The sequence below is a fragment of the Narcine bancroftii genome, chromosome 1 (genome assembly GCF_036971445.1).
Source record: "Narcine bancroftii isolate sNarBan1 chromosome 1, sNarBan1.hap1, whole genome shotgun sequence".
NCBI classification, from domain to species: Eukaryota; Metazoa; Chordata; class Chondrichthyes; order Torpediniformes; family Narcinidae; genus Narcine; species Narcine bancroftii.
Genome location: NC_091469.1, coordinates 389643859 through 389666613, shown reverse-complemented (window position 1 = coordinate 389666613; position 22755 = coordinate 389643859). Strand labels below are relative to the sequence as shown.

The following is a 22755-nucleotide window of genomic DNA, read 5'->3' as shown; positions in this document are numbered from 1 at the left end:
TCCTGAGGTCAGTGGGCATGTATTATTCACTTTGGTTGTTGGTGCATGGGTGGGGGTTTTGCAGGATTGGGGAGTTGCTTGCTTGCATTGACTAGTACGGCAGATAGGGACGGGACAGTGAGTAGGGCTCCGATATTTTCTATTGACCATTAGCATGGACATTACCAAAATCGTTATCATGTTTCAAACAACAACCACATCGCATTATGAATTCAGTTTAAAACTCGTGGACTTCGCTATGAATTTGTTGCAATGTGTCACAGTTAAAAGCCTATTTAGCCTTTTCTTGGATAGAAGTCACACAATCGTCACATCCCAAGGCTTTTCTGTTTTTGCTTTTATTGAGCATTGTGAAAAATCTCTTTGCACGTCTTCCTCCATTCTTCAACTATTCTACCATCTTGCCTATTATCCCAATTTATGTCAGCCAACTCCTCCCTTCTCCCATTGTAGTCTCACTTGTTTAAGCATAATACACTGGTTTTAGATTGAACTATTCCACCCTCCACTTGTGTAAGGAATTTAATCATTCTGTGATCCTTCATTCAAAGAGGATCCCCAATTATATGATCATTAATTTTACCTATCTCAATGCACATGACTAAGGTTTCATGTCCCCTTGGAGCAGTGGTCCATAACCCTTTTCTTTCCACTCACATACCACTTCAAGTAACCCCAATGCTATTGGTGCTCTGTGATTAGTAAGGGATGGCTTAAGGTGGTATGTGAGTGGGAAGGGAAGGTTGAGAAGCACTGCTCTAGACCCAATTGTTACTGAAATATTTTGCTCAAAACAAATTGTCATTGGCCCATTTCCTTTGGAGTTGTGAAACTGTGCACATAATGAGTCAATTAGGTACAATTAAAACAGTGGGTTTCAACCTTTTTCTTTCCACCCACATACCACCTTAAGCAATCCCTTACTAATCACAGAGCACCTATGGCATAGGGATTACTTAAAGTGGTATGTGAGTGGAAAGAAAAAGTTGGGAACCACTGCCTGAGAGGTTCAGTTATATGCTGTTCAAGAAAACTATCTTGGCTGCATTCTATGAACTCTTCTTCAAGATTGCCACGACCTCAAGTCCCCATCACAACTGCCGATCATTTCTTAGAGGCATCAAATATTTCTTGGCTTATTGCATGTGCCACTGTAATGTTATATGGGAGCCTATATGCAATTTACATAAATGTTTTTTCTCTATTATTCTACATCTCTACCCAGATGTATTCAACATTCTGCTCCTTTGAACTTGTATCACCCCTCACATCCTGATCTCACCCTTAATGAGGAGCACTACCTTACCTTCCTGTCTATTCTCCTGAATTACCGAATATGTCTGAATATTTCATTCCCAATTATCTTCACCCAGCAACTAAATTTCTTTAACGGCCACTAAATTATACTACTTTCCACTGATTTGGACCACAAGTTCATTGATCTCTTTTCGATTTCATTCTCTGAAATGCATATATTTTAATGCAAGAAGCATAGTGAACAAGGTAGATGAGCTTAGAGCATGGACAGATACTTGGGGTCATGATATTGTGGCAATTAGTGAGACCTGGCTACAGGAGGGGCAGGACTGGCAACTTAATATTCCAGGATACATTTGTTTTAGATGTGATAGATCAGGGGGTAAAAAAGGGGGAGGAGTTGCTCTGCTTGTTAAGGAGGACATTACTGCCGTGAGGTGGCAGGATGGACTGGAGGGATCATCCAGTGAGGCTGTTTGGGTGGAATTGAGGGGTGAAAATTAGAGGAACAAATTTGTAGGGAGATAATGTATATGTGTGAGAATCATAAGGTAGTGATCATGGGAGATTTTAACTTCCCTCACATTGATTGGGATACCCATACAGTTAGAGGGCTGGATGGGCTAGAGTTCGTTAAATGTGTTCCAAGATTGTTTTCTAAGTCAATTAGTAGAAGAACCGACTCGGGACAGTGTAATACTAGATCTCCTGTTAGGGAACGAGCTAGGTCAGGTATCAGAGATTATTGTTGGAGAACAAATTGGGTCTAGTGATCATAATTCTGTTAGTTTTAGGGTAGTTTTAGGAAAGAGCAAGGAGGGGCCTAAAGTTGAGGTTCTGGATTGGAGAAGAGCAAATTTCAAAGGAATAAGATGGGATTTGGAGAGTATTGAGTGGGACAGGATATTTTCAGGTAAGGATGTAAGTGAAAAATGGAGGATATTCAAAAAAGAAATTTTGACGGTACAGAGTAGATATGTCCCAGTGAGGATCAAAGGAAAGGCTGGAAGTCATACCAGTGAGGATCAAAGGAAAGGCTGGAAGTCATAGGGAGGCTTTGTTTTTGAGGAATATTGGAAATTTGGTTAGGAGAAAAAGGGAGGTGTACAAGAGGTATAAAGAGCAAGGAGCTGAGAATTTGAAGGAGGACTACAAGGAGTGTAGAAGGAATCTTAGAAAGAAATTAGAAAGGCCAAAAAAGGCACGAAGAGGCTTTGGCAGACAGAGTAAAAATAAATCCAAAGGGTTTCTATAGGTACATTAAAAGTAAAAGATTAGTGAGGGATAAAATTGGACCCCTCGTAGATAGCGAGGGTAGGCTGAGTGAGAAGTCAGAGGAAATGGTTGAATGATTTCTTTGCCTCGGTATTCACTAGGGAAAAAGATATTGAACCAGTTGAAGTAAAGAAAAATAGTGGGGAGGTCATGAAGCATATAAGGATAACCGAGGAGGTAGTGATGGCTGTGTTGAAAAAGATAAAAGTGGATAAATCTCCGGGACTGGACAAAATATTCCCAAGGACACTCAGGGAGGCTTGTGGACAGATAGTGGGGCCATTAATAGAGATATTTAGGATGTCACTGGCCACGGGGGTAGTGCCAAAGGATTGGAGGGTTGCGCATGTGGTTCCGCTGTTTAAGAAAGGGTCTAAATGTAAACCTGGGAATTATAGGCCCGTGAGTCTGACATCTGTGGTGGGCAAGTTGATGGAAAGTATTCTGAGGGATGGTATTTATAAATATTTGGAGGTACAGGGATTGATAGGGAGTAATCAGCATGGTTTTGTCAGGGGTAGATCATGCTTGACAAACCTGATTGAGTTCTTTGAGGGGACTACAAAAAAGGTTGGTGAAGGGAAAGCTGTGGATGTTGTCTATTTAGACTTTAGTAAAGCTTTTGACAAAGTTCCCCACAGGAGGTAAGGAAAAAAGGTGGAGGCATTAGGTATAAATAAGGAGGTAATGAAATGGATTCAGCAATGGTTGGATAGGAGGTGTCAAAGAGCAGTGGTAGAAAATTGTTTGTCCAATTGAAGGCCGGTGACTAGTGGAGTTCCTCAGGGATCGGTCGTTCCTGTGTCCACTATTGTTTGTTATATATATTAACGATCTCGAAGTAGGGGTGGAGAATTGGATAAGCAAGTTTGCGGATGATACAAAGATTGGTGGTGTTGTGGACAGTGAGGAAGATTACCGTAGATTAAAAGGTGATTTAGGAAGGCTGGAGGTGTGGGCTGAGAAATGGCTGATGGAATTTAATACAGATAAGTGTGAGGTGTTACATTTTGGAAAGGCAAATCTAAATAGGTCATATGCATTAAATGGTAGGCTATTGAGATGTGCAGAGCAACAAAGGGATTTAGGAGTGATGGTAAATAGTACCCTCAAGGCTGATATTCAGGTAGATGGTGTGGTTAAGAAGGCATTTGGAATGTTGGCCTTCATAAATCGGAGTATTGAATTCAAGAGTAGGGAGGTTATGATGAAATTGTACAAGGCATTGGTGAGGCCAAATTTGGAGTACTGTGCACAGTTTTGGTCACCAAATTATAGGAACGATATAAACAAAATAGAGAGAGTGCAGAGAAGGTTCACGAGAATGTTGACAGGATTTCAAGGTTTGAGTTACAGGGAAACATTGTGCAGACTAGGGCTTTTTTCTCTGGAGCGTAGAAGATTGAGAGGGGACTTGATAGAGTTGTTTAAGATTTTAAAAGGGACAGACAGAGTAAATGTGGATAGGCTTTTTCAAATAAGAGTGAGGGAGATTCAAACTAGAGGGCATGGTTTAAGATTGAAGGGGGGAAAATTATAAGGGGAAATTTCTTTACGCAAAGGGTGGTAGGGATGTGGAATGAGCTTCCGGAAGACTTGGTTGAGGCAGGATCATTGGTTACATTTAAGGATAGACTGGATCGTTACATGGAGAGGAGAGGACTGGAGGGGTATGGACCAGGTGCTGGTCAGTGGGACTAGGAGGGTGGGGATTTGTTACGGCATTGTCTAGTAGGGCCGAACTGGCCTGTTCTGTGCTGTAAGTGGTTATATGGCTATATGGAACGTGACAGACTTTCAGATAAAGCACCCTTACACTCACTGTTCTTTTAGAATCTAATAATCATTGTGTCTTTTGCATTTCACTTTTCTATACACTATTTCTTCATTTTTATTTTGAACTTTCCTTTGGTATTGCTTTCCTTGGTCTTTATGCCAGGATTCCCATCTCCCTGACATTTAAGCTTAAAAGGTTTGGAAATATCTTGCTCCATCTGGAATTTGGTACAACTTAATGATTTGTTTGTCTATTTTAGAGGGCAGCAGAATAAATAATGATGTTGTGCACTTGGAGTACAACATCGATAAGCTAGCATAGGAAATTTATGAAATAGAAGGGATTTTTACAAAAATTTGAAAATTTCATAGTCATAATTTGAAGGCATTAAGCATGACAATTAACTAGAATTCTCATTTGCCTAACTGGGATTTGAACCAATTTCTCCAAAATATTAGTCTGAATTATGCATTCCAAGAAACAATCACTCTGCTATTGTTTTTGTTTTTTATTTCTTTTGATTTTTCTAATTATTCTCACTTAATCAAATTTCACTAATAACTATTTGTTAGCACCCAAAGCACTAAAAAAAACAATGAGCTACATACTGTGCATGAAGAAAATGCACCAGTGCACATCTACCATTTATGAAAAGGTTTTATACCTTCAATGTCAACAGCTCATGTGACCTGGCTGCAAGATCTATGAATCACTGTTTTACAGTGCACCAAGCAGTAGATTCTGTGAATAAATAAAGCACTCTTGTTGACTGACCAAATAATGGGGAGGAAAGTAGATTTCATATTTCACAAAAAGTAAACTGAGTTGTTGCAAATGGAAATCAAACACTGCAGATTGTGGAAGTCTGATCTAATAACAGAAAATGCTGGAAACACTCAGGCTTGGCTGAATTAGGAAGATTCAGGCTCTGATAAAGAGTGTTCACTTGGAACCTGAATTCTTTTTCTCATTCCAGTATGCTTCTCGACTTGTCAAATACCTTCAGCATTGTTTTAGCCTGAAACACCAATTGGAAAGATCATGCGAGTTGAAATTAGTGAAACTTTCAGTTTTTGAAGGACATAATCTATGACATTCTAAGCATGTAATCTTCATGATCTGTAAGAAATAACAACAATATTAATAATATTGCATAATTTGTGAACTTACCATGTCTTCCCGGCCAAAGAAAGTATATACTGCATACAGGTAATAATCAAATAGCTGAGACATACAGTGGATCACATCAAAAGCAATTGGCTTCAGTATATTCATCATCTGCATGTATTTTCCTGGAAATAAATACAAAGGAAATATTAACAGTAAGGAAAAATAAGCAGTTTGCTTTCCAAACTGTCTTGTTCCCATCAACAGTAAAACAATAACAAGAATGTGAAAAGATTTACTAGAATTGTTCCAGGCATGAAAGATTACATCATTGAAGTGGTCTGAGTCAGTGGTGAGGCTTTGGTTCAACGGGGTTTGGTGAGTAGAGACAGAGGTGCTGGAGCAGGAATTGAAGAAAGGGCTACCCTATTCGAGAAACAAAAAGGATAGAGCACATAGGCACAGGTAAGAGTAGGTTTTTATATATCACATTAATTTTTTCCTCTAATCAGTGGGAATGGTAGCCAAGGCAGGGGAATGCTCCTCTGGCAGAATGTGGGTCATCAGAGAACTCAGAGAACACAGCCAGGACATCACAGGCAAAAGCCTCTCCCCTATTGAGAACTTCTACAGGAAACGCTGCCATCAGAAAGCAACAGCAATCATCAAAGACCCACACCACCCAATACATTCTCGCTGGTGCCATCAGGAAAGACATACACCACCAGGTTCAGGAACAGCTGTTGTCTCTCCACCATCAGACTCAACAACAAACTCAGAGACTCATTTAAGGACTCTTACTTGTGCACTTTGATTTCTTTTTTTTTATTCTCTCTATATTACACAGTTTGTTTACATTCATTATCTGTTTACAGTTCTTTATTTGTTTACATGTATACGCTGTGAACATTTTTTTTTGCTCTACCAGTTAGTGGTAATTCTACCTTGCCTGCAAGAAAAAGAATCTCAAGGTTCTGTGATGTCATGTATCTACTCTGGACATATTTCTGAAGGAGCCAACACCTCCCCAAGAAGAGCCTCAGCCAGGTCCTTCAGGCATCACAGAGTGACAGTTCATCAATGGAGATAGTTTGACTTGAACACAATGAGGAAGTTGGGAAGAGTGATGTGGATGATCTGATCCTATTTGTTAAATTGTGTGTGAGATAGGTTGAGAAAGTGTTTGCATAAAAGTTTAAAAAGTGAAAAAAATTACAGTTTAACTTAGCATGAGTTCAGTATCCCATATAGCTTTGCTAAGTATATACAGTAATATGGTGTTCGACCAACATCGGCATTGCAGAACTACCAATTTCACAACGTCTCATGAATGTTAAGCGGCACATACCTGTATTTGCCTTCATATATCAAAGTATTGAGTACTGGAGTCGGGATGTTATGATAATGTTGTATAAGACATTGTTTTTTTAAAAACGTTATTTGTTCGTTCAAAAAACAAATAATATGACATATACAGCAATATAACATGAACATTTTTTTTATATAAAGAAAAATAAAGAACCCCCCCTTCAGCCAACTCTCCAAAGGAGAGCCATTAAAAAAAAGAAAAAAATATTTAAAAAAGTTAAATATACATATTAAAAACTAATCAATATAAATTGAAATGTAAATATTCTCAGTTTCACAGCCACTTATTAATAAAAAAATTATAATTATCCTGCAAAACATACATAATTTTTTCCATTATTAAATAATATTTCATCTCATTATGCCATCTATTAATATCAATCATATTTGTATCTTTCCAAGTACTAGCAATACATTTTTTCGCTGTGGATAAAGCTAAATATACAAAAGCAAGCTGGAATTTATCTAATCCAAAACATTTCAGAGGTTGCAAACAACCCAATAAAAATACTGTTGGATCTAAAACTATTTTAATCTTATACAGGTATTCTAAAAACGATTGAATTTTCTTCCAAAAAGATTGTGTTGATACATGACCACACAGCATGAAAAAAAGTTCCAACCGTATCACCACATTTAAAACAAAAATGTGATTCATTAAAACCATATTTTTTTTTAAATTTTTCAGGTGTCAAATATAATTGATGAAAAAAAATTGTAATTAATCATTGCATAATGTGCATTTATCAATCTAGTTACACTATCATAACAGATATCTAACCAATCCTCTTCAGATTATTAATTTTAGATCTATCCCAACCCTTTTTATCCAGACCATCCTGCAATATTTGATACATAAATGAAATATAACCCTTCTCTGATACCTTCATAAGAAAAGTCTCAAATTTAGTCATATTAGGTAAAATCATATCTCTACCAAACATACATTTTACCAATGATCGAATTTGATAATAAAGAAATAAAGAATTCTTATCAATACCAAAATCTTCCCTCATATGATTAAAAGATAAAAACTTACCATCTTAGATTATTTTATAATCTACATTTAACATCGAAATTGGTCTATATGAAGATACTTTCAAAGGATCTCTATCTTTTTTAGGAATTATTGTAACTAAAGCATGAGAACAACTCAGGTAATTCATAATGTTCTCCAACTTGACTTAATACATCCCCAAACACTGTAGATAAATCATCATAAAACAATTTATAAAATTAAACCGAAAATCCATCATCACCAGGTGATTTACCGTTCAGCATTTCCAGCATAGCCATTTTAATTTCCAAATCAATAAATCGTTCTTCTAACTCCTGTACATCTCCATCCTCTAATATCGGTAAATTCAACTATGATTTTTAAAAAAATCAATCGATCCAGTTTCCTGTGTTCCTTCAGATGTATATAACTTTTTATAAAATGAATAAAATTCATAATTAATCTCACGAGGTTTATAAGTAATAAGAGAATTCAGTCTAACAGCATTAATAGTCCTTGATATCTGTTCTTTCTTTAATTGCCATGCCAATACCTTATGTGCTTTCTCTCCCCATTCGTAATACCGTTGTTTAGTCCTATTAATCACACATTCAAATTGATAAGATTGCAAAGTATTATATTTCAATTTCAGCCTAGACAATTCTATTTTCTGATCTTCTGTAGCATCTTTCTGAAATTCCTTTTCTAACTCATCGATCTGTTTCTCTAATTCAAGACTCTGATTTAATCGATTTTTATTTTAGAAGTATAACTAATTATTTGTCCACTCAAATAGGCTTTCATAGCATTCCATAATACAAAATTACTTTGAACAGAATTAGAATTTTCTTTCAAAAAAATTAATGTTTTTTCAAAAAATCAATAATTCCATATTTTTAACCACATTGTATTAAATCTCCAACGATAAGCTATTTGAATTTTCTCAGAAGTTTCATATGTAAAATATATCAGAGAATGATCTTAAATCACCCTACTTTTATATTCCGCTTGTTGTATTTTCCCTTGTAAATGTGCCGATACTGAAAAGAAGTCAATCCTTGAAAACGATTCACGTCCAGATAAATAAAAGGAAAAATCTTTCTCTGTCGGATTAAGACATCTCCAAATATCTATTAAATTAAGATCTTTCATCAACGCTTGGAGCTGAATTGCCATCTTTGATTTTTTTAATTTTCTTCAGAGATTTATCTAATAAAGGTTCCAAAACATAATTAAAATCACCACCAACTAAAATATTATCATTAGCCTGACCCAAACATAAAAATGCATCTGAAATAAATATTTCATCATCTGCATTTGGGGCATAAACATTAAGTAAAGTCCAAAATTCACTAAAAATCTTACAATTCAATTTAAGAATACATCCTGCATTTTCCTCCAATGATTGTAATTCAAAATTGCTACACTTTTAGCTCTAGAATTAAATGAAGAATATACATGCCCAACCCAGTCCCTTTTTAATTTCACACTTTCCTTCACATTCAAATGTGTTTTTGTAAAAAGGCAATATCAATTTTCATTTTCTTAATATACGCCAAGACTTGCTTATGTTAAATTGGATTATTTAATCCTCGATCATTAAAAGTAGCAAACCTCAACTTTGACATACCTACTATTATTACTAAATACTAATAATATTCCAGAGGTCTGGAAGGCTGGCGGCAAAACTCTGCATGTCAAACTGCATGAGTTTTCCAAGCTTTGTTGGGACCAAGGAAAACTGCCTCAGGACCTTCGTGATGCCATCATCATCACCCTGTACAAAAACAAAGGCAAGAAATCAGACTGCTCAAACTACAGGGGAATCACGCTACTCTCCATTGCAGGCAAAATCTTCACTAGGATTCTCCTAAATAGAATAATACCTAGTGTCGCCGAGAATATTCTCCCAGAATCACAGTGCGGCTTTCGCGCAAACAGAGGAACTACTGACATGGTCTTTGCCCTCAGACAGCTCCAAGAAAAGTGCAGAGAACAAAACAAAGGACTCTACATCACCTTTGTTGACCTCACCAAAGCCTTCGACACCGTGAGCAGGAAAGGGCTTTGGCAAATACTAGAGCGCATCGGATGCCCCCCAAAGTTCCTCAACATGATTATCCAACTGCACGAAAACCAACAAGGTCGGGTCAGATACAGCAATGAGCTCTCTGAACCCTTCTCCATTAACAATGGCGTGAAGCAAGGCTGTGTTCTCGCACCAACCCTCTTTTCAATCTTCTTCAGCATGATGCTGAACCAAGCCATGAAAGACTTCAACAATGAAGACGCTGTTTACATCCGGTACCGCACGGATGGCAGACTCTTCAATCTGAGGCGCCTGCAAGCTCACACCAAGACACGAGAGAAACTTGTCAGTGAACTACTCTTTGCAGACGATGCCGTTTTAGTTGCCCATTCAGAGCCAGCTCTTCAGCGCTTGACGTCCTGTTTTGCGGAAACTGCCAAAATGTTTGGCCTGGAAGTCAGCCTGAAGAAAACGGAGGTCCTCCATCAGCCAGCTCCCCACCATGACTACCAGCCCCCCCACATCTCCATCGGGCACACAAAACTCAAAACGGTCAACCAGTTTACCTATCTCGGCTGCACCATTTCATCAGATGCAAGGATCGACAACGAGATAGACAACAGACTTGCCAAGGCAAATAGCGCCTTTGGAAGACTACACAAAAGAGTCTGGAAAAACAACCAACTGAAAAACCTCACAAAGATTAGCGTATACAGAGCCGTTGTCATACCCACACTCCTGTTCGGCTCCGAATCATGGGTCCTCTACCGGCATCACCTACGGCTCCTAGAACGCTTCCACCAGCGTTGTCTCCGCTCCATCCTCAAAATTCATTGGAGCGACTTCATCCCTAACATCGAAGTACTCGAGATGGCAGAGGCCGACAGCATCGAGTCCACGCTGCTGAAGATCCAGCTGCGCTGGGTGGGTCACGTCTCCAGAATGGAGGACCATCGCCTTCCCAAGATCGTGTTATATGGCGAGCTCTCCACTGGCAACCGTGACAGAGGTGTACCAAAGAAGAGGTACAAGGACTGCCTAAAGAAATCTCTTGGTGCCTGCCACATTGACCACCGCCAGTGGGCTGATATCGCCTCAAACCGTGAATCTTGGCGCCTCACAGTTCGGCGGGCAGCAACATCCTTTGAAGAAGACCGCAGAGCCCACCTCACTGACAAAAGACAAAGGAGGAAAAACCCAACACCCAACCCCAACCAACCAATTTTCCCCTGCAACCGCTGCAACCGTGTCTGCCTGTCCCGCATCGGACTTGTCAGCCACAATCGAGCCTGCAGCTGACGTGGACTTTTACCCCCTCCATAAATCTTCGTCTGCGAAGCCATGCCAAAGAAAGAATAATATTTTGATATAAAAACTCAAATCCATGTATATAGGCCCTCCAATAGAAAAAAAATCACAAATTAAGAACTAAAAAAAATAAAAATAAAAAAAAGAAAATCCCCCCCCAAAAAAAACTACCTAAAGGTAGTAATCCCCTAAACAAAAATTGGGTGTGGGTCACCCACCAGTGGCTGATGAAAGAACTTAGTGCAAATCTTTCCCTCCCCAGCAAAACAGTCAATAACATCAAAATATAATAACAAAAGAAAAAATAGAATAAGAAAATTCTTCTTTTCATCCAGAAGATGCCAATCTTGAAGATCCCATTTCAGAAGGAGGTAGACTCTTTCCATTCCCGTTTTTCCCTTTTCTGCCATTTCTTCCATTTCTAGAGCAACCAGATTTTTCTTTAGGAGATATTGGTGGACTACGTCTTTGTCCTCTTATATCTGGCAATTGAAATTGATAGTCTCCATAAAAACACCTTCAACACTGCAGGGTAATGAAAAGTAGACTTATAACCTTTACGCCACAAAACTTCTTTAACTGGATTGAATCAACGTCGATGTTGAATGACCTCTTGACTCAAATCAGGATTAAAAAAAAGACTCTGCTATTCTGAATCAATAATGGGGTTTGTCGTTGTATCGCATTTTGTACTGCAAGTCGAAGTATTGCTTCTCTGTCCAAATAACTCAAACATCGAATTATTACCGGTATCAGTGGTTGACCAGCTGAGGGTGTTCTTCTTAAAGCTCTATGGGTTCTTTCCAGTACCAATCCTCCAGAGAAAAATTCTTGCGCTAATATTTGCAGAATCCAGTCTTTAAAGAACCGAAGAGGATCTTGTCCTTCTATACCTTTTGGCAAACCAACAATTTGCACATTATTCCTTCTGCTTTGATCCTCCAAGTAATCTATTTTTCTTTCTAGCTCCTTCTCACGTTCTCCTAATTCTATGATTGATTTTTCCACCTTCAACACTTTTTCTGTGTTAGAAGTCACTTGTTGTTTACAGTCCAAAAAAGCAGTCTGAATTTTTTTAAATTCTTCATAAGTTGCATCCACACGTGTCTTAACCATATTTAATTCTGAACTTATACCAGCATTCATTTGAGCCATTTCATTCATTTGAGATGTCAATAAAGGTTTTATAACAGCTTGAATAACTTCATTTAATTGCATACACTCTGATTCAGTAAAGCTCAGCTCTGCTCTCTCTGACATAGTGGCAGAACAAGGGAACTGCAGCTCCTGCTGCAATTCAACAGAAGGCATTTTAAAAGTTTTACTGCGAGTCTGGACTCCCAGTGACGGCACTCCGACTTCCTCAGGGAGTCGCCGCTGGTTTTTCACGAAGAAAAGCGATTTATTCAGATTGAAATGTTACCTGATGTATTTCCAACAATGGAGTCATCTTCCTGTGTGCTCCCTCCATTGAAATCGAAAGGCTTTCCAAATCGGGGTCCACTTCTTGGGAACAGGTACCTTCTTCCGGAGAATGAGTAATTCCAGCGCCATCCTTCATTTGGTGAGTAATAGGTTTTTTTTTCAGCCTCCACAGGCAATCTTTGGGGTTTAGACAATGAAGAGATTGAGCCTGGGGCTCTATCAAGTCATCTAGGCCCCAAATCTTCAGCACTTCGAAAATGTAACTTCTTATGAACTTGAGGTATAGTCTTTTTACCATTAGTGGCCATAATAATTCCTTAATACTTTAAACTAAAATTTAAAAAGTTTAAACTTGAAAACAAAGGGTTAAAAAACAGGTATTTAAAAGTCTGGCCAGAGAGGTCGAGATTGCACGTCTAGACTCTATGCTATCTTGCCACGTCCCCGTATAAGACATTGTTGATGCCAAATTTGGAGTGTTGTGTGCAGTTTTGATCACCTAACTACAGGAAAGATAGCAATAATTTGAAAGCATGTAGAAAAGACCTACTAGGATGTTTCCTAGACTTCAGGAACTGAGTTACATCATACATTTAAACAGATTAGGACTTTATTCCCTGGAGCAAAGAAGCATGAAGGGAGATTTGATAGAGATATTTAAAATTATGAGGTGTATAGACAGATTAAATGTAAGTTGGCTTTTTTCACTGAGGGTAGGTGAGTTACAGACAAAGGGAAAAAGTTTATGGATGACATGGGGGGGTGGGGAGCACACAGGGTGGTGGGTGTGGAATGAGCTGCCAGTTGAAGTGGTGAATGCGGGCTCAATTTAAGAATTCATAGATACCTGGATGGAAGGCAATGGACAGAATGGAGGTCAGTAAGACCAGCAGAAAAATAGTTTGGCACAGACTAGAAGGGCTGAAGGGCCTGTGTGTGCTGTAATATTCTCTGGTTCTATAATTACGGATAGAAAAGAGCTGGAGTTGTTCTTTTTAGACTGGAGAAGAATGGATTGACATGTGACATAGATATTTAAAGTGAAACGAAGTTTAGGTTGTACAAATAAAGACAAAGCATTTCTAGCTCAACAAATCTGATGACACGTTTTAAGGTGACCTCAAAAAATCCAGAGACTATCTAACGAAATACTGTCTCTGCAGCAACTGACTTGAACTTTGAATCTAATGCCTGGTAGAGTGGTCTAAACAGATTCCAAAAGGAAATGGATGAACTCAGGAAAAATTGCAAGGGCAAATACAGAGTGGGAAAGAAAACTATGAAATGGATTGCTTTTAAAAAGATCCAATGCAGACATGATATGGAAAATAACTTTCACTGTCACATTACTGATCCGTGAATATACATACTATTTATTGTCATGTAATAAAACAACGTAATATTACACAAAATTGCCTTCAGTTTGCCACAAGGCATACAAAGATTAGGAATGCTTCTTATATCAGAGAAAGAAATACAATAGAGTCCCGCAGTCACCAAGTATCCACGAATTCGCCTCCAGTGCTCCCGCAGTCTCTGCGGCCACACAAGATTCCAGTTCAGTTCCAACCATCAGCAACCTGAGGCCAGATCCAAACCTCCGAAAAAATGAGGAAACCTTCAGCTCCCACGGCCCTTTGGGAGCCCTCCATGCCCTCAGTATCCTTTTGAATCACAGTTCCAAAATCTGGTTCTCATGACCCTGTCTCCAGCAGCTTGCAGCCTGGTGAGTCCTTTGACATCAAGTGACCAGCAGCCAGCAAGTCGGCAACACCTTGCAGCCTATATACGTTCTTCAGCTGCAGTGCCCTCACCCACACTCATCTGACACCGTGTTTTCTCTCTCCCTCTCTCTCGATGTTCTCCCCGCTAGAGAAGCCTTTGCCAGACCACTGCTCCCTAGAGTCTGCAAACTCCTCATGGCCGTTGCCAGAAAAAAGCATCACCATCTTGGGCCCAGACCCAGTGGTTGCAGGTGTTACATACCAGACAGCAGTGATAAAAACATAGCCCAGGCAGTGTTATAGTTAAAATAATATTTTTAATTATTAACAACTATGATATAACACTTATCTAAATTTAACTAAATTTTTCTACTCTTATCTAACTTAACCCCAAAGAATGCGTGAATATACTAGTGTGTGTGAGAATTGCCTTAAGCCACGAGCTCAAGGCCCAATTCTTGAAAGGCAGTTCCAGGTTCAAAGTTCGGAAATTCAATGATGTTGATACATGGCTTGAAATTGATGCAGCAAACAGACTTCAGATGAATGTGACATGCAGGCTATTAGATAGTTGAGAGACACAGGCCTTGGATGAAATTAGCAGTTCATGAAGTGGGTGAAAGTCACCAAGGGTGACAGAAGATTCAGGAACTCACAAAACCCTTGGTGAGGTGCTTCAAAGAAATGTCCTTTTTAGACAAATGCCAACTAAAGTTTCCCTCTTCTTTGGTGTAGGGGACACAAAGCGAGTGATGCTCACAAATCTTCCAGAATCCTTTTCATGGATCAGTCAATCTCACTCTGGTAACCATCCAAGCACAGTACTTCTTCTGCAAATAGAACCCTTTTTGTGGGTCAGTTGAAGTAGAGTGCAGTATTTCTTCTGCAAGAAGAAACTTTTTCGTAGGTCACTTGAAGTGGTCTTCTCATCCCTCTATAGCAATGGTTCCCAACCTTTTACTTTCCACTCACATATTTTAAGTATTCCCTATGCTGCAAGTGCTCTGTGATTAGTAAGTGATTGCTTAAGGTGGTATGTGGGTGGAAAGAAAAAGTTTGAAAACCACTGTTTTAATAATTGATTTATTATATGCACAGTTTAATAACTCCAAAGGAAATGGGCCAATGACAATTTTTCTCAAGCAAAATATTTCAGTAATAATTAGGTCAAGAGCAGTGATTCTCAACCTTCCCTTCCTACTCACAAACCTCCTTAAGCAATCACTTACTAATCACAGAACACTTATGGCATAGGGAATACTTAAAGTGGTATGTGAGTGAAAAGTAAAAGGTTGGGAACCACTGCATTATAGTAACAGCAGGAAATCTGACAGTTTGTCTATAACCACAAGGAGGCCAAAGAGCTCTTTACTTGTGTGCTGCCTTCTTAAAATGGCCTCCTGAGCAAGCTGTGTAAGTCTTTTCAATATAATGGTCACATGGTCATTGCTACTGGGTTCTCCAGGGCTTTTTCTCTTCACTATGCAAATGCATCAACTTATGGAACATGCTATCTTTAAAGTCTGCTGCTGGTTCACAGTCGCTTTCCAAAACCTGCAGGTTTTTGTTAAATCTGTTCTCTTAAAGGGATAGTCCCACATAAATAAAATTAACTGAAAAATGGGAGAACGTCACACAGGATTTTAAATAAAACACTGTCAGATTATTAAACAGGCTATTTAAAGGCTAAAGGGAGCTGTCAGCAGTAGGACCCCATGAGAGAATTCCATGTCTCCGTTCCCTGCCCTCCGCAGATCCACAACAGCAGCAGCAGAGCCATTATGGCAGCCTTTTTATGGGAAGAAAGTAGAAACATTCCAAGGGCATACAAGGAATTGCTACATCATGCCTTGCATCAACCATCTAAATTCTGAATTTTGGCTTGTTTGAGTCTGTTTGGTTCAGTTGGGCTCTTCCCATATTAGTAACAAAGCTTCTGATGTAATCCCCATGCCAGAATAGCTATTTCTCATCAACAACAATGCAGTTGTTTATCTGCTCTGCTAGTTCAATACTGAAATAATTAAATTAATCCACAGTACTAGCTGTGGCTTAACAGTGCCGCCAGAAATTTTCCTTCAATGCCTTCCAAAATAGCAACCTACCTAATTATACTTGGCACTGGAGCATTGTTGGACAAAATAATTTCTACATGCCAACAGGATGTTTACATTTCCAAACTGATCAGAATGCTGCACACAAGTAATGACCAAGACAGAAAATTGTATTGCTTTGGACTATTTAGGGAATGGAACATACAGGAATATGGAGTCAAAATTTGATGAACCAACTTGAAGGGTTGTTTAACTCTTAACCCTATTTCTTAACAGATGATTCAGCACAAGACAAATTAAAGTTGCATTGTTAACCTTATCCTCAAGACAAGCAGAAACACATTCTACAGTTAAGCTGGCATTATGGTAATTAGACAAAAAACAGCAATAATGAAAATTATTAATTGTTACATTTTCAATCACATGTAATAGACAACAAAATGTTTCAAAGGAAAGAAAACAGTTCCATAAGTTTTGGTTTAAATAAAGCAGAGAATTAAATTGCATTGAATCGTAAACCACAGTACAAATTAGCAACAGTATACAACTTTATGAAATTCATTGTTAAAATTAAGAACAAGTTAGGCCAGTTACCATGTTCTAAACTAAAAAAAATGCAATAAAAAGCACAACAGGAAATTTAGCTTAAACACAAATTGTGAATTTTTGGAATTTCCTACAAGGGATGAGAATGTTCAATTGCTGAGTATATCGAAGACTGAGAATTCAAAGTTGTTTTTTGGTGATAAGAAATCAAAGTACAGTATATTAATGATCATGTGCAAGCTCAACAGTTCAGTCTTACAATAGCAGAGCAGGTATGGCAGACTGTCATGCCTTGCTGGTCTATATACCATTACCTAACTCAATTCAGGGTTCAAACCCAGAGATCTTCCTCCTAAGTAACATAAAAAACAAAGAATTTGGACTTGATTTGGATGGTGCACAAAAAAGATTTGTTAGGATAGCCCTAGGTGTAGCAAAAAAATGTATTATGTCAGCCTGGAAATTAAAAGATAACTTGAGAATACAACAATGGTATATAGAAATGAATAAATAAATGTATTCCATTAGAAAAAATAACATATATAATTTAAGAAATAATATTACAATATTTGAACAAATATGGGAGCCATACATGAAACACAATAGAGAAAACCTACCGAGGACATCTACCACCTAAAATGACAGAAGGAGAAGGGAATGAAAAGAATTGACTCAGTGGAATTTCTTGTTTATTTTTATTGAGTGACAACATTGTTTGACGGGTTTAATGTATCTTAGATTCTGTACTTTAAATGAATGGGAGGGGAGGTAGGGAGGGTGGGATGGGAAGAGGCGGGGGAGAAAACAACACTGTATATATTTAAAAAGAAAAATGTATGTATCTTGATCAATGTGGTTTATAGTGTGAAAAATAAAAAAATATTTAAAAAAATGATAGGGAATTTAGCTATTATATTGAAATTATTCAATGAACAAGATTCATACATGGTTCAGAGATGAACTTGCATCACAAAGTTGAAAGATTTTATGTTATGTCCCACTTAGAGGTCATCTTTCTGATGAGATATTACACTAAGTACCTCCTGTTCATTCAAGGTAGACAGTAACTTTTCTATGGCATGGCAAGATTCATAACAGTTCTCTTGATGTCCTGGATAACATTTATCCCTTTACCAATCTCCAAATTCAGATGAATGGGTCAGTTCTTCAATTACTGTTTTTGGGATCTTATAAGAAGACCACTTGTCCACCACTCTTCCTGAATTACAACAAATGCCATCTTTCAAACAAATAAGGTCAATAGGTCTAAAATATTTTTCAAAATATTTTGTTCATAAAGAGGTAATGAAAATGCCAAATGCATCAATTACATCCTAAAACTTGCTCAGTTTTGTGCTGTGGAAAAATAGAGCTAATGAATAAAATTCATTCATGTGTTATATCAATTGTCTTTCCAGCAACAGTTTGCACTATTAGTGTCTATTGGATAATTGGATAATTAATAATTTTCAACACTTCTGTCCTGAAGGAAAGAATTCATGATAATTTCAAATTCATAAATTCTCGTACTTTTGGCAAAATTATTGGTGGCTTTCCTCTATGAAAATAACAATTTAGCACCAGCATGAAATTAGTAACAGTCCAATGAGTGGTGATCACTGGTCAACAGCATTAGACAAGCATAACTAATGAAAATCATAGAATGTAATGAAAAAAGTATTTGAAAAAACCATGTGTGTAATAGTTATGGCAATTAAAAAGAGTTTCTGTTCTAAATATTCATTTAGATTACTAAATTGTAGTTGTACAAGACCATAAAATATGGAAGTAGGCTGTTCGGCCCATCAAGTTTCTTGCCATTCCATCATGAGCTGATCCATTCTCCCCCTCAGATTTTAGATTTATTGCCACAATCTACTCTGTCTAGGCCTTTCAACGTTAAAAATGCTTCTGTGAAGTCCACTACATTCTTCTGAATGCCAAGGAATACAATCCAAGAGTCATCAAATGCTTCTCATGTGCTAATCCCTTCATTCCAGGAATTATTCTTGTGAATCTTCTTTTAAATCTCTCCAATGCCAGTACATCTTTTCTTAAATAAGGAGTCCAAAATTATACTCCATACTCTGTGAGGCCTCACTAGTCCCTCAACATCACATCCTTGCTCTTATACCCAGTTCCACTAGATATGAATACCAACATTCCTTTAGGGTGACCTACACGAGGACTACCAAGTCCCTTTGCACCTCTGAATTTTGACTCTTCTCTCCATCCAAATAATAATGTGTCCTCTTATTCCTTCTTTAAAAAAGCATGACCATATACTTTTCATTAATGTATTTCATTTACCACTTTTTTCCCCATTCTCCAAATCTAAGTCTGCAGCCACTCCATTCCTCATCACTTCCCATTCCTCCACCTATCTTTGTATCTGCAAACTGAGCCACAAAAATACAAATCATTAACATACAACGCATAAAGAAGCGACTTCAACACCGAACCCTGCGGAATACCACTGGCAACCCATAGCCAACCAGAATAGGATCCCTTTATTCCCACTGTTTCCTACAGATTAGCTAATGTTGTACCCATGCTGGTATCTTTACTGTAATTCCAAGGTCTCTCATCCTGTTTTTTTTTATTTAACTTTTATTTCCATATGCATACATATGATGTGAACAAAATAAATAAATCACAATACAGCACATTAATCTATCTTATTCAAGTTCTTTTCATAAGGGCATCATAGATTTAGGAACCCAAATAATCTCATTCTAACAAATATGCAGTCACCTATATATTCATATGCCCATTGTGACACTTTCGAGCCTAAAGAGGAGAGGGTCAGAATAAATCGTATTGAATTTATCACAGTGTCATCACTACATATGCACTTGTATACAATTACAATCTCAACAGCATACATTACTCCAATTACATGTAAAGTGCGCCAGTCAAACTTGTTCCTACCACTGAGATTACGTAGAGGTTATATCCTTAATCAATCTTGTTAACTGTAGTATTACAGATGACCACTTGATGCTGAAAACATCAGACTATAGTTGTTATGCTTTCCATCAAAATATACACTTTTTAATCTTTCCCTCCATTGTTTTACATTTCTCCATAATACAGCAACACCCCAAGTAAACGGGCCAGGTTTTTGGTACCTATATCCTCTGGAGTCACTCCCAATAGAAAATATGTTGGCTCCAGAGGGAGGTCTACCCACGTGATTTGCTTAATTTCCACCTGACTATCTCTCCAATATTGATATAGTTTGGGACAGTCCCAAAAAAATATGGGTATGATCACCAAACTTCCCGCATTCTCTACAGCATAATTCTGAGGTGCTACAGTATCTCGCCAACACATGAGGAGTCTTAAATACTCTCATTTTAATTTTCCATTCAAACTCCCCCAGGTAGGGCTACTGTTAACTTGTGATCATCAAGGCGCGTCTTTTCCCACATTTCATCTTTCTCACCTTAATATTTCCCACAGAAGAAATATTCATTTCTAATTCCCATTTCTGTTTTATTTCCATAGTGTTCCTGTTACATTATCTTACATTCTGAAGATGTTCATATGATTTTAAAGTTTCCCCACAAAAAAGCTGATCCACAATAGTTAGCCCTTAATTGCCCCATTTTCTAAAGCTGTTATGTATTTTTCCAGGTCTGAATTCTGGGATAGCTGCTATTTTTAATGCTCTGGATACAGAGTTATAAATATTTAGTTGTTTTCTAATAGCCATCCAAGTTTTCATTGTGAATTTAATCCATTCATTTTCTATTTTAATTTCTTCCAATTTGCTTGGCTTAGGAATGGTAGCCCTTCCCGAGAAATTCTGGGGCATGAATTTTGTTCGATACTCACCCAATCCATGACTATATCATCTGTTACCCATGTTTTCAAGTGCGGCTAGAAGTAATATTTAATGTTGGGCAAATTAAGGCCCCATTTTTGTTTTGATAATAACAGTCTTCAGTCTCACTCCAGGTTTTTTATTTTGCAATACAAATCTTGGTATCAGTTTGTCAAGGGCTTTAAATGCAATCATAGGAACTCTTACAGGTAAAGATTGGAATTAAAAAAAACAGTCTGGGCAAAACATTAATTCGGACAGTTTCAATTCTGTCAAAGGGAGAATATCCCATCTGAGCATATATTAGTTTAGTTTTAGTTTATTTTATTTATATAGCACATTTAAAATTCAGGTTGACCAAAATGCTATACTAATCATATATTACATCTCAACTTAAGCAGCTATTTAAAGTGCAGTATAGGACGGGTATTTGAGATTCAGAATTGTACATACAACATGGTGGTAATCAACAATCATCTCAAAATGCTTGAGAGTGAAAATACAACTTCAATTTGGATTTTAATGTGTTAAAGGAAGAGACTGATTCGATGGAGGAAGAATGTTGTTCCACAGTTTGGGGGCTACAATAGCAAACCCCTAAGTTGGTGATTTGAGCGCAGAACAACCAAGCATCCTAAATTGGCCGATATGAGGTGTCTTGAAGTAGAGTAGGGAGTTAGGATATCGATGATGTAAGAGGGGGTTAGTCCATTAATGGCTTTGTAAACAAATTGGATAACTTTAAAATCTATTCTGAGCCATACTGTCAGCTAGAGAAGGGAGGCCAAAAGAGGGTGTTATGGTCCCTCTTCTTGACTCCTGTCAGAAGCCTTGCTGTAGCATTCTGAACTAGTTGCAGGCGGGATAATGAGGATTGATTAATTCCCATTTATAGGGCGCTAGAGTAGTCTAAACAGGAGAAAATTAGGATATGGATACATTTCGAGGTCTTTCAGTGACAGGAATGATTTGATTTTGGCAATAATGTGGAGCTGGAAAAAGCTAGTTTTTACTACCGCATTGACTTGTTTGTCAAACTGAATATCACACCAAGGGATTTGACGTATGGTTTGATGAGGGTGGATAAGTTACCAAGAATATTAGATATACTTTTGGTGGAGCCAAATAGGATGATCTCGGATTTGCCTTCATTTAGCTGCAGAAAGATTTAAAGGATAAAGGTTCCATTATTGTTTGGTACACAATCCTTTATCCGGACATCTAAAATCCAGGAAGCTCCAAACCCTGGCATTTTTTCCTGGTGGTGGTGCAGCGAAGGGGGATGGAGACAGTGGCGCAGCTCGGGCGGGCGAAGGGGGAGGAAGACGGTGGTGCGGCTCGAGCGGGCGAAGGGGGAGGGAGACGGCGGCGCGGCTTGGGCGGGCGAAGGGAGACGGCGGCGCGGCTCAGGCGTGCGAAGGGAGAGGGAGACGGCGGCATGGCTCGGGCGGGCGAAGGGGAGGGAGATGGCGGTGCGGCTCGGGTGGGCAAAGGGGGAGGGAGATGGAGGCACAGCTCGGGCGGGCGAGGGGGAGGGAGATGGCGGAGCGGCTCGGGTGGGCAAGAGGGGAGGGAGATGGAGGCGCGGCTCGGGCGGGTGAGGGGTGAGGGAGATGGCGGCGCGACTCGGGCTGGTGGAGGGGGGGTGGAGAGTTATGGCAGCACAATTCTGGTGGGCTTAAATTTTGGGCAGCTGCTTTTGTTCTGAAATCTGAAAAAATCTGAATTTCGGAACACCCTATCCCCCAAGGGTTCCAGATAAAGGATTGTGTACCTATACTACATTTAGATGTAACATACATGAAATTCTTCAACTTTGTCCCAGCAAGGAACAAACTCACGTCTCCAGTGCTCTAGCAACTGAGCCATTTTGAGCCATCCAGCACTTTATGTCCTCTAGACAGTCATTGAGAATGGTTATCTTTGCTTGATCATCATAACAGTGGAAGGAGTTTTTGGATGATATGGCCGAGGGGAAGCATGTACAAGAAGAAGAGAATAGGGCCCAGAATATACCCTTGTGGGACCCTGCAGGAAAGGATAGCAGAGGAGGATGAAA

The 22755-nt window shown here is 38.6% G+C and overlaps 1 protein-coding gene across 7 annotated transcripts in view; it reads right to left on the bottom strand.

The window, feature by feature from the left end:
* The window catches only part of vps50 (VPS50 EARP/GARPII complex subunit), a 171667-nt gene that overhangs the window by 38127 nt on the left and 110785 nt on the right, over positions 1–22755 (bottom strand). For 6 of the 7 annotated variants that reach the window (XR_011349904.1, XM_069913647.1, XM_069913648.1 and 3 more), the window contains exon 21: positions 5480–5601. Coding sequence is in view for 5 of the 7 variants with exons in the window: in XM_069913647.1 (XP_069769748.1) it covers positions 5480–5601 (122 nt within the window). In the remaining 2 variants the exon portion in view is untranslated. Of the gene's footprint in view, positions 1–4973; positions 5051–5479; positions 5602–22755 lie in introns of all 7 variants that reach the window. The other variant, XR_011349905.1, reaches the window with a different exon arrangement.